Source organism: Haliotis rubra, unplaced genomic scaffold (assembly GCF_003918875.1).
Source record: "Haliotis rubra isolate DU_JTF1 unplaced genomic scaffold, ASM391887v1 Scf997, whole genome shotgun sequence".
Classification (NCBI taxonomy): Eukaryota; Metazoa; Mollusca; class Gastropoda; order Lepetellida; family Haliotidae; genus Haliotis; species Haliotis rubra.
The window spans coordinates 138413-155751 of NW_025767742.1; the positions used below are offsets into that span (position 1 = coordinate 138413).

General features: G+C 40.4%; 1 protein-coding gene across 1 annotated transcript in view; it reads right to left on the reverse strand.

Annotated features, from left to right (window-relative positions):
* Nucleotides 1–16719, reverse strand: part of LOC124265807 (integrator complex subunit 1-like) — a 54736-nt gene extending 38017 nt beyond the window's left edge. The window contains 8 exon segments of the mRNA XM_046700639.1: nucleotides 10206–10351; nucleotides 10676–10862; nucleotides 11083–11200; nucleotides 12711–12867; nucleotides 13927–14064; nucleotides 14259–14455; nucleotides 15366–15653; nucleotides 16427–16719. Of these exon segments, the coding sequence (XP_046556595.1) occupies nucleotides 10206–10351; nucleotides 10676–10862; nucleotides 11083–11200; nucleotides 12711–12867; nucleotides 13927–14064; nucleotides 14259–14455; nucleotides 15366–15653; nucleotides 16427–16475 (1280 nt within the window). The 5' untranslated portion in view covers nucleotides 16476–16719.
* Between the last annotated feature and the right edge of the window lie 620 nt (nucleotides 16720–17339).

Sequence of the window (17339 nt, forward strand, 5' to 3'; positions counted from 1 at the left end):
TGATCACACAAAACGTTTCGATTGATGAATAAAAGTTTGCACACCTTTAAAAACGTATTCATTCTGTTGAATGGTCATATCAGGACTTCCAAATAACATCAATGACAATGTGATTGGAGAGTCTCGATTTACAATACTTTTTAAATTTAACATTAATATTTCCCTTTGGATGTTGTACAGTTTACATTCTAATAGGAAGTGATGTACATTTTCACAAGTATTGCCACAGTAACAAGAAGCAGAATCTTTCATGTTGAAACGATACAGATCATAATTTAGCTGACTAGTCATATATCTCAACTTTGTGTGTATAATATTTAATTTTCTAATTCCAAACGAGTAATATGATGGAGCTACAGGTTGCTCGCACTTAAAGTACGACTTGAAACTTTGTAATGAAGGTCGATTTTTAAAGAACCACTAAACTTTGTTTTTGTTACTCTTTAACCATTACATTACATATGAAAGATTTGTGGTTAGTCTTATGCGGAACACCAAATTTATTCTTTAAAAACTTGTGGTTAATTAATACCGAAATTTGCGATTAAAAGTGGCCAAAAAGTCGCCTCGCTTCCCTCCTCAACCAAAAACCACAGACAGGTTACGAAACTCTGTCGCCAGAGCACTGCAGTGACGCCATATGAGGAACGATTTTCAGTTAGTTGTATAGAAAATGTGTAGCACGCCATCATTTTGATGATTTCTCGACATCAACGACATTTACATGCCTAATCGCTGCTTTGTCGCCAATTGCTCCTAGGGGTCGGGCGATGGTGTCCCCATGCACAGATTTCCACAGGACCCCGCAGTTCGTGCTAAATGGGTTATGTTTGTGAGTGCGGTTTAGCCGCTGTGGAAGCCTGAAACGATATCTTACTTGTGTTCAGATCGCTTCACGGAAGTTAAAGAATCAAAACTACTTACTAGTTGTAGTAAAATATGCATATGATTGATGACCATAAAGATTTTCTATGACACAACTTGTAACATAACGATTTCTTCCGGAAGTGAGGTTGTGGTCAAGTAACAATAATATTGTAAGTAGTATTATATTGACACCCACCTCGCTGCCATAGAGAGAATTGTTATGATATATGCTATGTCATGCAAAAATCCTATTGGCTATCAATAAAATACATATTTTATTACCAGTAGAAAGTAGTTTTGATTTTAGACCGGTGAAAACAAACCTAAATACCATTTATCCTCAGACTGGCGGATGTTCCCGACAGGGCTTCATTTTAAAAATAAAAAAATCTGTTAGAATTAATGAGATTATAGTTTGTTTTCATCAAGTTAGAAAATCAAGACTACTTTCTACTCGTTGTTAAATATGTATTGGAATCATAACCAAACGGATTTTGCATGACACAACTTATAACATAACGATTTCTTCCACGGAAGCCAGGTGGGGGTCGGTCACAATACTGCGCCGATAAATTTCTTTTGCTACATTCCCATGGTTAATGTCCACTCACCAGTATGTAGATACTAGTCAATGTGCGCCTTTATATTTGGTCTTATAATCCTAATTAGTTTATTATCACACTTGTATGCATTTTGAAACTAAATAAAAAGCAGACGATCTCTGCTGATACTTATAGTGAATTTATAACAGAACTGTAATATCTAGACATTTTATAGTTTGCCAATGTGAATCATAATTCGCACACACACACCCTAGTGCATGTTGTCTGTCTCATTACACTTCACGGCTAAAACAATGATTCTGTTGAATGCTACGACAAAATGAATAAAACAAAATGCAAATATTAAAATTAAAACAGATTAAAGTTATAGGAACAATATCAGGCCATTACCTTGTTCGAGGAATGTATCCATCAATATCCACAAAACTGTTCCAAATGATGTGTCTTTTAACAGTTTAATATACTAAAAAAGTGATAAATCTTTTCAGGTATTGGTGTATAGTCTCATTGGTCACCCAAGATAGCACACCTGGCAACTAATTGCATAATGTCCGCTTTTCTTTAAAAACAGTAATTTAGTTAGCCAATAATGGGCAATCAATCAATGTATTGCCGGGTTAATCCTTTGAAAGAAGGACGTTGTTTTTACGCAGACACCGAATACGACAGAGTGTATTCAGTATAGATTAGTAAATCTACATACATAAACACTACCTTTGACAATTCCGCTGTGTAAGATAAAAGTAATTAATCAATCAGCTGTTATCGGGTTAATCCTTTGATCGATGTTTATAATGTTGAATATTTACTCCAGACACAAGAAATGCCAAATGGGAACCTTTGTCGGTAATCTAAGTGTGTTACCACTAATTATACCTGTTATAAATTCATTAACTGACCATCAAGTGAATGATGACAAATAACATGTGTAGGTTTATACCACCTAACACGGGTTACAACGAGGGAGTATTAATTGCTGTATTGCATGTGAAAACTTATGGGCCGACACTGTTTTGAGAATACAAACAGATTTTACATGACATGATTAAATATCGAGGTAAAACAACACAGAAATGGGATCAATTTGGATCAGTCATTATACAAATAGGGCCTAACGACACCAATCGATTTTGACAGAATCGCCTATGAAAACAAGTTGTAACTCGAAACTAGGCAAAGCAGGAGACAAAATTAAATGACAGTAGATTGTGAGAACATATAGCTTTCATTTTCCACAACAATTGTCACGATTTCAGGTTTATACAAGCCTGTAAACACGATAATTTACCCCCTAAAATGTAGATGAATTCTGCATCGGCTCTCAAAGCTATTCCTCATATGACGCCACAGAGGCGCTACCGCCTGATTGGTTGAAATTTCGCTCATGGGTGAGAATTGTGCACTGTTGTCAAAAAAGGTCGATTTAAGTCAATTAAAGGTCGAAATGAGTAGTTTTAATGACGGGTTTCATTTATAACGATGCCAGTTAGTGATTTATGTATTTGTACCCCCTAGGGTTTATGTGACCTTTAATCGCAAAAATACCATACAATATTTTTCTTTGTTGTCGAGATGTACAAATATGATGGTAAAGTTCAATTAATTGATGGACAGTTGAATGACCTGCTTGAAAGCCTGATTGGTACTTATATAAAAGTTTGTTAACAAGGAAATAGTTATACAAGTGTTTGTATACCACTCTTTCAAACAGTTTTCCTATGCAACTTATAAGAGAAATAGGTCTATAAATGGAAACAATAGAGTGATCACCTTTCTTAAACAGAGGCATGACATATGCACTTTTCCACATATACATCTAAACGTTAATTAAGCACCACCCACTTTTCCAGAAAAGTTCAACATTCAAATCATGAAAAGTGCAATTTCCTGTCTGACTCAATGTAATTGAGGATTGATTTTGCTGAAGGGATGTCCTGCACTATCACTACACAGAAAACGAAGCCGATGATTATCTTTGATACCAATTTATTGTAGTTATGCGAATAAGCGTCAAAATGACCATTTCATTAGGCCTGAAAAGTATCCCTGTCCAGTCCATACTGGTATCTGCAATGTCAAACGTTCAACTTCAATATGCCTCTTGTCATCAAGGCTATCTCTAGAAACTGTTTAGTCAGTATCGGGAGTATCCACCTCTAACACGAATCACATTTTCAAGACGCTTCTCATGCTTGAACTGAGACTTCTGATTCTAAGCATCGGGATTCTCTGCCACTCCTTGTGAAGAGCCTGTTGCAGTTCATCCATATTCTGCACAGGAGGATCTCTGGCTTCACTTGGCTTGCAAGATAATCCCATAAATGCTCTATGGGATTAAGATCCGGCTTCTGGCTGGCCATGGAATAGTGTCAATAGCATTGTTCCTCAAATGATCGACTACTGCTCTGGCACGATGAGGCCTGGCGCTATCATCCATGAACAGTGGACTCCACTGGCAAGTGTGTGATTGTCAAAATGGGGTATTACGGCAACATCCAAGATGTCACGTTGATAACGTTGTCCGCTTAACGCTCCCGGTACTGTGATTAGGTCCAGCTTGCAGTCGTGAGGACACACAACCCCCACCATCACTGAGCCACCGCCAAAGGGGACCGCTGGTTCAATCATTTCGGTTATAAGCTTCATTGCATGCGCGGCGCCAGACACGGCTGCCGCGCCATCAGTGACGGTGCAAAGGTAACGACTTTCGTCCGACCAGTGGACTCTGCGCCAGTATCGGATTGTGGTTTTGCCTTAACCTGCACCACGCCAGGCGTTCTTGCATGTGTGTCAGTGAGAAATGGACGCCTGACTGGTCTATGTGCACGCAATCCTGCAGCTCTTAACCTCTTCGAAGGTATTCGTGGACAGTCTGACGCCCACTTTCGCCATTGTCTATGGAGGTCTTCAGCATGGGTCATTGGATTGCGTCTGGCTAAGCGAATTAAGGCCCTGTCGCCACGAAGCACTAGTTTTTCTTGGGCGCCCAGGTCTGGGTCGGTCTTTGACGCCTCCAGTTTGCACGTGCTTCGCATCAGTCGGCTAACAATGGTGTGATTGAGATTCAAATTGATACCAATTTGACGGCATGATAAACCGGTTTCATGCATGCCAATGATTTTCCATCGTAGGTTCTCGGATAGCCTACGTCTCGGCATGTTGTATTGGAACAGTACAATAAGATCTGTTGCTTCAACGTTCAAATTTCAGCCATTAAGTATCAAACAACAATACTGTGTTTTCAGTCGAAAGACCCCGTGCATGTGTATCGAGCACGTGCATCTTCTGTATTGCGCAGTTTATGTCTGCGATAAGTGTGATGCACGGGCAATACAGGCATATAGCATACTGTGAAATTTCATTATCCTTACTTGACACTAATTGATAATATTTACTTTTGAATTTGGTGGTGCTTAATTAACGTTTAGCTGTATATTTGGATACACACTATATTGCAATGATAAGTTGAACAGTAAACACAGGGGCTTGGATATGGAATAAACGGTATTCTTTAATAATTTATGACTTATTCTATCCGGCCCTGAAGCTTTGTTTAACTGTAAACATTTTATAACATCAGATACTTCCTTCTCAGAAATTACTATTTTATCTAACTGCATATTGGTCCTTGAGGGAAATGTGTAATGGTACATCTTTATCATTCAAACGGGAAATTGATTCGAAATATGTATTAAGTTTTTCAGCTTTTTCCAAATCAGAAAATAGCGTTGGAAATTCATCAACAACATTCTGCTTGAGAGGAGGAATATGCGAAGTAGAGCCCGAGTTTTTAACAATATAATGTAATAATTTCCAATATGAAGATTTATTTTCAGAGTATAATTCCAAAAGTAGGCCATTAATATAAGAGTAGAAGTTTTCTTTCGCATAACATTTCATGTTGTTTACTCTATTTCTCTGATGTTTATAAGCTTTTTGTCGCTTCTCTTTTTTGTTTTCTTGGCCTTTCTCAGTAATCGGGTCTCTTTACGGGGATTCCCTCCTCAAATTAGAGTCATACCATGGTTTGTCATTTGGACGAATAGTTACTATTTTTGAAGGAATACATGATTTCACATGTTGAGTAAATTTGTTATAAAATAGTGAACAAGCATCATTAACATTTGAACATCCATTATATAAATCCTTCCATTCTGTATTTTCTATAAGATAATTGAGCATTTCATAATCACCCTTATTGTAACACCAGATTTCTTGCTTATAAGATATGTTGTTACATAATTGTGTACTTATGTTTACATATGTTCCTCTGTGATCACTTATATTGCTATCAAACTCAACAACACCACTGTCAACATCAATGTCTTCACTGACAATTACCGGATCAAGCAAAGTACTGGTTGTTTTGGTAACTCTAGTAGGTTCAGATATAACATTTCTTAAATTTTTCATAACCAAGAGTTCATTTACATTAAGTTTTTTAGCGGATAAGAGATTTTCATTTATATCACCAACAATAACAACCTTAGACGACATATCAAGAGCACTTTCAACGCTATTATCTAAGCGAGCCCAAAAGTCCAAAGAATTATACTCTGGTCGGTATACAGTACATAATAACAGCGAATTTTGAGGTAAATATATCTGAATCCAATTGAGTGCGGCCTCTCCCTGAGTTTCCTCTGTAATATCCGGATGGGCGACGAAAAGATCCTTTGCCGCCTCTGAAGCTGGAGTACTTCTTCTCCTTTGCCTTTCGATGCCGGAATATTTGGCCTTGCTGTTATACTTTTGCGAAGTATGACGGATGACATTGGCCAGAGTATCTATGGATTTTATCATCATAACTTCTCTAGAGTCGTGCGTAGCTACCTTAGTTGCATCGTCTATTTGTCATCCAAAGATAGTAGGCGCCTCCCATGGAGCTCTCAGTAGCAGTTGGGTGAATCTGCCACTCTATGAACAGGATGCAAGTAGCCCATGTCTGCGTAGTAAAGTGAGACCTGCAGATATAGATGCCAGATGGTCAGATAAAAAGTATTGGTCCTTCTTCTGAGTTATGAGCGCCGAATATATCATTCTGTCCTCTTCCCGAACTTGAGTTCTGGAAATTATTGATCAATGCTTCATTGATACCTCTGGACCTGGCCAACCAGAAGAAGGATCTCATTGTAGAAGTATCAAGTTGAGATAACTTTTTATCTTCTACTTTATACATCTTGTTCCGGGAGTCGTTGACTAACTTTACGTTATCATCCCATTCAGGCGCCTTTGTAAATGGATCCATATGATGTAAGGGGAATCTCTTCACATTAAATGATGGCAGATGCTGACTCTGGTACTTGGATGCTTTCGCGAAAGCTGTGCTAAGGTTGGAGGGTACCCTGGATATAGGTTCAATCAGAGGGACAGTGACGGAGTCAAAGTCGTTGTTACGCATCATTTAAGTGTTGACTTCATCTTTATCCTTAGAAGGAGACTCCAAGTTCAACTCGTTGGCAATCCAAGCTGTAACCTCTGCGTCTGGGAAGACGAAGTCCGCTTGCTCATCCAGTATCTCCTGATTATTAGAGCTAGGCCTCCGCGTATCATCCATCTGCGAACCTGTATCCCTTCTCGAACCTTCATCATCCTTTTGCGAACCTCTGTCTGCAGATTCCTCCGTACGCGAATGTCTATCTTGAGAGTCCTCTCTTCGCGAACCTCTATCTGTAGATTCATCTCTTCCCGAACCTCTAGAGATATGAGATCTCGATCTAGAGCGGCTAGGTGTAGGAGATGGATCCTTTGATGTTCTCGAACGTTGAGGGTTTGCAGATGTAGAACGATGAGTAGGCATCTCATGTCTTCTATCCTCCTCCAAGATGACAGAGTTGTCCGACTGTGGAGACCTTCGCAAAGGTGTACGTTCGCCAACGTAGTCTTGAGACATAGTTCTCTGAGGAGTAGGTTCGCGCAAGTATGTAGGTTCGCGCATGTCCGTAGGTTTGCGCACGGTGTCGGTAGATGAGAGGCTTCGCTGAGCCTTCGCTTCTTCCTCGAACCTGCGTTCCATCACGGTCATCATCTGGTTGGTGAATTGTCTCATAAATTCGAACTAACCCTGCATCGCCGGCGCCAGGCACCTGTGACAGACCTGAGCATGAAGCTAGCCCGCCACCAGGTGCCGAGGGCGCTCTATCACCACGGCCGAAGGCGGGATCAAGCTGCCCGGGGGGAGGCGCGTTCTCCGAGCCGAAGCTCGGGCCGCAGCCAACCCCCTCAGATGTGTCAGATCCACCCCTGACGACCGGCTGCGCGCTGAGCTCCTTACGGAACCCAGCCAAAGCCGTATTGATCAGAGATTTCACTGACGACATCTGTTCCTGAAACAAAGCGGTTAAAGAGTCAACAGGTACAACTGGTGCCGACACAACAGGGGGGGTGGCAGATACAGGAGCAGCTTGAGATATAGATGTATTAGTTTTCTCCAACGAAGCCTCCTTGGAACCCTTAGCTCTTTTGGGAGCCGGCTCCGTATGGGAAGCGGCTCCCGTAGACCCCTTTTTTTGTGTGAACGCTTGGACGGGGGATCCTGAGCCCAGATATCACCCCCCGCCTGAAGCAGGTTGCTGTAAAACAGCCGGTCCACCCGTCGTGCCTTAATAGTTTGAGGCGTGAAAATGGCACACGCCGGACACCCCTCTTCCTCATGATCAGTTTGGATGAGGCAACGTAAACACACCTTGTGCGTGTCCCTGACGGGAATGGCAGCGAGGCACGAAGTACAGGATTTAAACTGCAACAAGTAAAAAACCTGTGCAGCAATCAACCCCATACACACATACATATATGAAAAAACATGCATGGGCGACACAACTAATGCGACAGCGTAGCATACAGTTGACAATAACCATAATACGCACTGCAACATAACTAACAATTACGACTTTTAGCGTAAGATAGAAAATGCTAGCAGCGGAAACGCCCTACATGTAACAACATATAAATAAAAAGTACTATAACCACCTGTAACATTGAAAAAACACACGGAAAACCAAAGAACAGGGAGGCTACCGAAGGGACCTGTCTGCCATCTTGACACGCACCCGGCGAGCCGACCGCGACAGGTACCAAGTTACAACTAGAAATTATGAATGAAAAAGTTCAGAACAAGCCTCCAAATCGCCCATGCAGGGAAAAAAGAGAACCATACATACAGTTGCTGTTTCTGACACACTCATAATTTTGCGCAGGGAAAAGAAACCTTCTTGAATGGACCCACGTCTTGCCGGTAAACGACAGCATGGAAAGTGAGGTACGAGGTTACGGTCTAGAGTTACCTGCTCTTGGCTGTAGGGGGCCGGAGGGCCCTGTAAGGGTGGTCTCACAAGACAAAACGTAGTTTTTGTTTTGTAAATATTTTTATTCAAATATTGTTACAACTGTCGTAGGGAATTTAAATGGACATTTAAATGCTTATAAGTACCCCAAGGAGGAATATATAAAAAAGAATCACCCGGGTCAAAGTTCTGCGTTGGTTGAAGCTGCTGCGGTGTAGAAGAAGCGTTCGCGAACGCTGATGAGTTCTGTGCCTCGACTTCACTCTGTTGAGAAATAAGTGGTGGTTCGTCAAACAGCTGTCCTGCTGTGACCGTTGCAGGAGACGATCTAGTAGTCGTAGAAGTCGATTGAGTCGCTGATCTCATAGGTACTTCGGGTAGAAGTAATGGGGGATCATCAAAAACGTCTACTTCATGTGGAGGTAATATCTCTTTGATGAAGGATTTCTGATGTTTTCACTTACTAGCCCGTTTAGATTTACCCTCCGATCTGGTAACAGATGCTTTCTTCTGCGATGTAGAAGAGGATGACGTCTTTTTCTTAGCTTGAGTCGGAGTCAACTGCGTAGTAGCCGATCTCTTCTTAGCCCCCGTACCAGCAGACTGCCCCTGCAACGTACTGCACCAGTATTATTACTGCCCCTGCACCAGTATTATGAATTTCAGCAGTAGCAAGCAACATACGGTTTGCAGGCTGATCACCTGTTTTATCAGCCGTGACTTGAGATGACTTCTTCACCCGATCCATGGCATGTCTATAGATATAAGACAAATATTGATTAAATTGTAGATATGTTAAATCAACACAATAAGTACAGCGCAAGCTGGAAGAACAGTGTTTTATGCACGAAGGGCATTGGGGGTGAGGATCAGCCACGGATAACCTGTGCCTGCAAACACTGCAAGATTTCATGAAATGTAAACAAAGTTACATAACGAAGAAATACAAATATTTTGTACAAAATTTGTACATATAATGCAAAGTAGTTATTGCCAAATCCATACACAGCGTAATTTTGAAGAATAAGACCTAAATAAAAAGGATATAATGCCGTATATGGGACTCAAGTGCTTGCCCAACCATCCACTTGGGCGAAAAGGGAGAGAGTGACAAGTAAGGCTGGTCACATGACTGTTTACGCGGGAAAGGGCAAAAGGGAGGTAACTCGAGGGTGAGTGTATTTATACGTCCGCTTCAGGAACTTCAAGGGATTCAAGTGTTCCACTACCATTCGAAAGGAAAAGGGAGATAAGCAAAAGATCATGAGTCAGGATAAGAAAACTTAGGCCATGTAAGCCTATAGTATTGGGCATAGCCCTATTTGTTTAGACTAAACTCAAATCAAAAAAGGGGTCATTGTTTGCAACACAACATTCAGTTATGCAATTAATAACAACATAAAACCACTAACAGCAACAAAAACTTTACAATGGTCTGTAAATGAACAATGAATCGTGGAGTGGTGAGCCACAATGACATGAGATATCTCACCTCATACAGTTGGCATAGTGATTGATGAGTGGTTTAGTCTTCATCCTCATCTTGATGAGCTGTGCAATGACATCCAGGTCACTGTGGTCTGCCTGGTTACAGTTCATGCACACAGACATCAGCAGATCCTGGGCTGTGCGGGCCAGCTGAAACAGAACATGGCGCAAGTATGGCTACAGTTACTTAATGCTGTTTTGTCTGAGTGAGTGAGTGAGTGAGTGAGTGAGTGAGTGAGTGAGTGAGTGAGTGAGGAGGGGAGGGAGTGAGTGAGTGAGTGAGTGAGTGAGTGAGTGAGGTTTTACATTGCTTTTAGCAATATTCCAGCATTTCTGTTATATGGTGGCATCTCAGTATTTCACCACTATCATGGGGTGCCACTTTGAAGGAGAACACTGGACCAGAGATACCTTTCAGTCAATGGCACACAGTTTAAAAGGTTATTCTGGTACTGTTGGCAGTGTTGGACGTACCTTGGGGTTTTGAAGCCACATTTCCAAACGCTGGGCAGTCAGAGCTCGGACCTCACCATAGCCACATGTCACGGTCATCAGACGGATCAGGTTACGCGCAGAAGCATCCATAGGCTGGCGGCGGATCAGCTGCTCACGGATCAGTTCCATGATGTAGGATTCTATGCTGTCTTGTTGATAAGGAAACCTGTCAAGAAACACGGAGGGATGGAGACTGCAACATTGCACTGATGTGCTGATTTCACCCCCTTCCTGTTGGCAAAGCTGATGTGTCGTTCACCAAATATCCTATCCAAATAGCCATATCCTGGTAAATATTTACTCCAGAGGATACATCATCACAATACATTTCATAGAATTTATCATGATTTGACTTTTATCAATATATACACAACGTCAACACTGACCTTTGAAAGACATTGGTACTGTCGCTGTCTGTTCCTGATACAGAGCTCTTCTCGCTGTCCCCACCGTCGGAGCCCTTGGAGCCCTCGTCCTCCTCAAACAAGTGCAACACTGGACTGGCTGTCAACACAGGAACATACGGATCACAGACAGTATTCCCATTACCATTGTTACAAACCAGCTAAAATTCACCATATTCAAGCAACAAACAATCAAGTCTGCATTCAACTATATTCCAGCAATAAACAATCAAGTCTGCATTCAACCATATTCAAGCAACAAACAATCAAGTCTGCATTCAACCATCTTCCAGCAATAAACAATCAAGTCTGCATTCAACCATATTCCAGCAATAAACAATCAAGTCTGCATTCAACCATATTCCAGCAATAAACAATCAAGTCTGCATTCAACCATATTCAAGCAATAATCAATCAAGTCTGCATTCAACCATATTCCAGCAATAAACAATCAAGTCTGCATTCAACCATATTCCAGCAATAAACAATCAAGTCTGCATTCAACCATATTCCAGCAATAAACAATCAAGTCTGCATTCAACCATTTTCCAGCAATAAACAATCAAGTCTGCATTCAACCATATTCCAGCAATAAACAATCAAGTCTGCATTCATCCATATTCCAGCAATAAACAATCAAGTCTGCATTCAACCATATTCCAGCAATAAACAATCAAGTCTGCATTCATCCATTTTCCAGCAATAAACAATCAAGTCTGCATTCAACCATATTCAAGCAATAAACAATCAAGTCTGCATTCAACCATATTCAAGCAATAAACAATCAAGTCTGCATTCAACCATATTCCAGCAATAAACAATCAAGTCTGCATTCAACCATATTCCAGCAATAAACAATCAAGTCTGCATTCATCCATATTCCAGCAATAAACAATCAAGTCTGCATTCAACCATTTTCCAGCAATAAACAATCAAGTCTGCATTCAACCATTTTCCAGCAATAAACAATCAAGTCTGCATTCAACCATTTTCCAGCAATAAACAATCAAGTCTGCATTCAACCATCTTCCAGCAATAAACAATAAATTCTGCATTCAACCATTTTCCAGCAATAAACAATCAAGTCTGCATTCAACCATTTTCCAGCAATAAACAATCAAGTCTGCTTTCAACCATTTTCCAGCAATAAACAATCAAGTCTGCATTCAACCATTTTCCAGCAATAAACAATCAAGTCTGCATTCAACCATTTTCCAGCAATAAACAATCAAGTCTGCATTCAACCATCTTCCAGCAATAAACAATAAATTCTGCATTCAACCATTTTCCAGCAATAAACAATCAAGTCTGCATTCAACCATTTTCCAGCAATAAACAATCAAGTCTGCTTTCAACCATATTCCAGCAATAAACAATCAAGTCTGCATTCATCCATATTCCAGCAATAAACAATCAAGTCTGCATTCAACCATATTCCAGCAATAAACAATCAAGTCTGCTCCAAACAATCCAGTGATTGATATTATGAACAATGACATATGGTGTTTGGGCATGATGACATGCAATCTGCCATGTCACAAGCCACCACTGGATCCAGTTAGTTGCCTCCGAACAACCAGCATAGGTTGAGCCTGGTTGAATGGTTGTACCTGATCCTGGAGATTCCCCTTTAGGTGGGTCGGCTGCTACCAGCATGCTCTTAGGGGGCATCTTGGTGCAGAAGGCAGTCAGAATGTTGTCAACAAAGCCTTTGCAGTCATCTCGGTCAACCCAGACACGTTCACCAAGTGAGTCTTCTACATATACCTGTAACCATGACAACACAATATTGGCTTCTGCAACATTCCCTTAAAATGATATCAGCCTGTGGATAACACCTCTAACCAAACAGTAAACTGGTTAAAAACGTAAATAGTTTTAATACAATTCTTTGAAAATACTAGAAGCATTTACATGTACATATATGGCTATTTGCTTTCATGCACCACATGAATGAGATTATACTCTGGAAAATTGTGTTCAACACTTCACAGAAGTTGACATCCATATAAGCACTATGTTATGCACATAGTACTGACTTTATCACTTTACCCGATAGAAGTCAAAATATGAGAAATGTAAGTTGAAATAGTTTGAGATGCTCCTTCAATTTGCTAATATCTGTTCGCTTTATGCTGAACTTCTGCTAAAGGTTTTGCACTGTTCACTCAATAAGTATGGCCAAAGGTTTTGCTCTGTCCACTCAATAACTATGGCCCGCTGAACAGTCATTTCAGGGTTTGTACAAATTATCAGGCCTTTTTAGGGCCCAATCTACTACTTTAAAGGCACATATAACACATAAACAGTTGAACAAACATGAGGTTGGTGGAATATGGGACTGATTATCAAAGGGAAATAACTCTTAGGTACATTGTCATGATGGGAAAATGGAGATTAATTAACACACATTATCATTGTAAGGTATTTTGTATGCATCAGTTTTATGTAAAATCATAACTTGACAAGTTTTGCTAAATTTATGGCCTTTTCAGGGCAAATTTGTGGCAATTAGCTTAAACAAATTTCGGGCCTTATTTGGGTAAAACGTTCACATTTCAGGTTTCTCAAGCCCGTGTGAACCCTGTATTTGCTTAGTTTTTTGTTGCTGTTCACACTGCAGCACTGCAGTCGGCAATATTCAGCTGTATGACAGTGGTCTGTATTTGGCCCTGTACCACACAATCCAGTGATTGAGCTCGAGAGCATCTATCTAGAAAACGATGACATACACCAAGCAAGTCAGCGAGTCAAGACACTTGATCCCATTAGTCGCCTCACACGACACTCGTGAGTTGCTCTAACATTTAAACAATATAAGCGTACTTTGACAAAGTCATCAGGCCAGTTCTCCTCTTCAATGAAGGCAGCATAGAGCACATTGCAGCCAGCAACTGACACCAAGGGGTTCCCCTTGGCCTTGAAGTTCAGGGACATGTCTCGCTTCAACAAGCTGCAGAAAGCCTGAAGGAGAATTGACAAAATATGACACCATACAAACGCAGGTAGTGGTGTTCAAGTATATTAAAAACAAACAATCATTACCAGATCTTCATGACAACTGGGTAAACATGCATGCACAACTTGTCTAATAGTAAGACAAATACAGTTGCAGTCAAACTTGTTTTATTTGAAGAAGTGATCTGGTGAATACGTACTTCAATTACAACTTCACTACAGAAGAGGGTGGGCCGTGTTTTGGCAAGATACATCAGTGAGAGGAAAACAGCTGGGTCAGGCTTTGCTCGGTTTGATCGTAGCGACTTGACAGCTCCACACAGCAGTCCCTCGATCCTCTCGTCACTCCCAGACTCCTCCGCCACCAGCAACTGATCCAACACCTCACATGGGTCCACTGTCACACACACATCATCATCATCATCATCATCATCATCAAGCATCTGATTCATAACAACACACATCAATACCACCCAAAAATACATGGAAATATCAATAGAAAAAACATATCATATGATCATTTGAAATTTATAAAAATATAGCCACTCGACATTTGCTGGCATGTTCTACCCGAACCAGTCCAATACAAGCACAGTAAAATCATGCAGTAATGTCTTGTGTGTCTGTCATGTGTGCCTGTAGTTGCTTGTACTAACCCTGCCTAATCCAGGTTTTATAGTGATGGCTAGGAAACAATACTGCAGGCTTGGACATTACCACTGTATTGTTCTATTCAGATGGGAAGAGTGTAATGATAGGTTTTTCTATGGTTGAGGACTATGTTAGAAATATAGAGAACATACACTGTATACCATGTTTATATAGGTTATTTTGTCAAACTGTTTGAACACTGTGAATACTTTATTTCACAATTGCTGAATTAGATGTTTCTTTGTTGTTTGCCACCACACTCAGCAATATTCCATGCATATGACAGTAGTCGGTAAATAATCTGGACCAGACACTCCAGTGATTAGGATCATGAACATCAATCTAAGCAATTTGAATCCAATGACATGCATCAACCAAGTCAGCGAGTCTGACCACCGAATCCTGTTAGTCGCCTCTTACAACAAGCATGTGTTGCCGAAGACCAATTCTACTCCAGATCATCATGGGGGCTGATTTACATGGGAAAAATAATATATGAGTAAGCAAATAATAAAGTAATTACACATCAACTGTAACTTTATTTCAGCTGAAGCAATAACGTGAATCTGTTGATTCTGACAGTGACAGATTCTAATTCTGGAATCAACAGATTCCTGTGATTTTGGTACTAATGATTTCACTGTATTTTGATTTACCATCAATAGCTGTCTCTTCAAACTGAAGAGAAATAACTGTAGCTGGGGATCCTTTCCGTTCAACGTCTCCATGACGACCTAGCGGCATAAACGTTTGACCAAGTTTGGGTTTCTTTGGAGCTAGTCCCCCAGTGGCTGCTGTGGCAACCGGAGCTTCTCGTTTCCTGTCAGCAGACGAGGTGGGTTTTCTCCCGACTGGCTGAGGACTGGTGGATCTCTTGGTGTCAGGCTCAGCACCCTTTCCCTTCGACACACCAAGTGCAATGAAGTCCCCTGTCGGAGGGTGTCCTGTTAACAATAACACACAATATTGCTTAGTCAGTAACCTGTGTGGTTTTAGGCTACTTTGAATTTCAGTTAGATGATGGCATGTCCATAAAATGTTGGCAGAAAATCTTATATGAGACAGCTCTGAGATGTTTGTCAGTTTGATGAAACCCACAAGCACTGATATGGTGCTGGCATTGCTAGAAACATAATAAAAAACTGGTGCAACTCTACACAGTGATTTCACAACTTAACACTTGACTGCCTACTTCGTGGTATGCAGTCAATGTGTTAAGCTAAGTGGGTGAACTGTGGCACCGGTTAGCTGTGTTGATGTGAGAATTTCTGAGGTCTCATAACTTAAATACATTTCACAATTATCCCTAGAAACTGCTGGTTCAACACACTGGTTAAGACTAAGAGCAAGCACCTTATTAGTTGGGCCACAGAACATGAACAATTTTATGCAAAAACTTGCTGACAAGAAATTATCACGGTAACGGTTGTAAAGTGACGAACCTTTCGCTAAATATATCGTATCTATGACTCAGTACTTTGACGATAAATAAGGTAAAGGTGTCTTAACGAGCATAAAGTCGAATTTACACTGACAGTCCTAAAGACAAGGTCTTTAGAATTTAGATTTTTTGTTTCTGGTACTCCCATAAAGTGTCAATTTCTACATACTGTCTACTTTGTGGATTATGGTCTAAAGTATTTATATACTGATGACGGGAATTTATCTTAGAATCTAACCCCTTTATCCATATCTGAATCTGCATTAAAATGCGTACCTTTTGGTTTGGGACCCTTCTTCCCGGGTGCAGCTTTGGATCTTTCCATACTTGAGTTATTCGTCTTTAAAACAATAAATCAACAAATCGCATTTCTAAAGAAAACACAAAACAAAAACATTGCCGGTCATTCTCTGAGCCATGCCATTTTCCGCTTTACCAATTCAAAGGGAAGTAACTCTAAATAAGAACGCTCGCCCCATGTTGAAGGCCACTAAACACATGAGTTGGATTACCTGGTGGCTAGCCCCACTCAGTTCAAGACTCTCTGCTTTGAATAACGTGGCCTTTAGTTGGATTCAATAAAAAAAAACAATTTAGGTACAAAGTCGATTTAGCATATTAACATTATCTTACACTGTTACCCTAAAAGATAAAAGACAAAACAAAATCTTGCTTTTTGGAAACTTTATAAGTTGTTAAATTTCCCCAAAATAGTTTCAACCCAACAAAGAAATATGCTAAATCTCATTCATGTGCATTATGAAAAATAAATTATAATTATTCTGACTTAATCTATTTCAAGTTTTCTGTTTCGTAACAATGCAATGTTCATCAAATCAATTTCAGTAGCTTTTCTCAGTTGAGCGTGATCGTTGATGCCTGCCTCCATAAATCTTACGTGACTCATCATTTCTAATGCAAACACGAATTGGGAAATATCGTAGCATGTGGCCGTGTTTAGAGCGTTTCCAATAACATTTGGTAGATAATCATTCTTAACAAAGACATAATCAGTCATCGTTCTGACATCGTTACATTTTTTTATTGAATGTATGAATCGAACTGCCATCTAAAGGTACAATAGAGGAAAGATTTCTCTCTTCGAGAACCCTTTGAAGACAATTGGAGCGAGTATGTCTATTGGCTGTGTTGATATCACCAGGGATAATTACTTGTCCTTGCTGTGAGG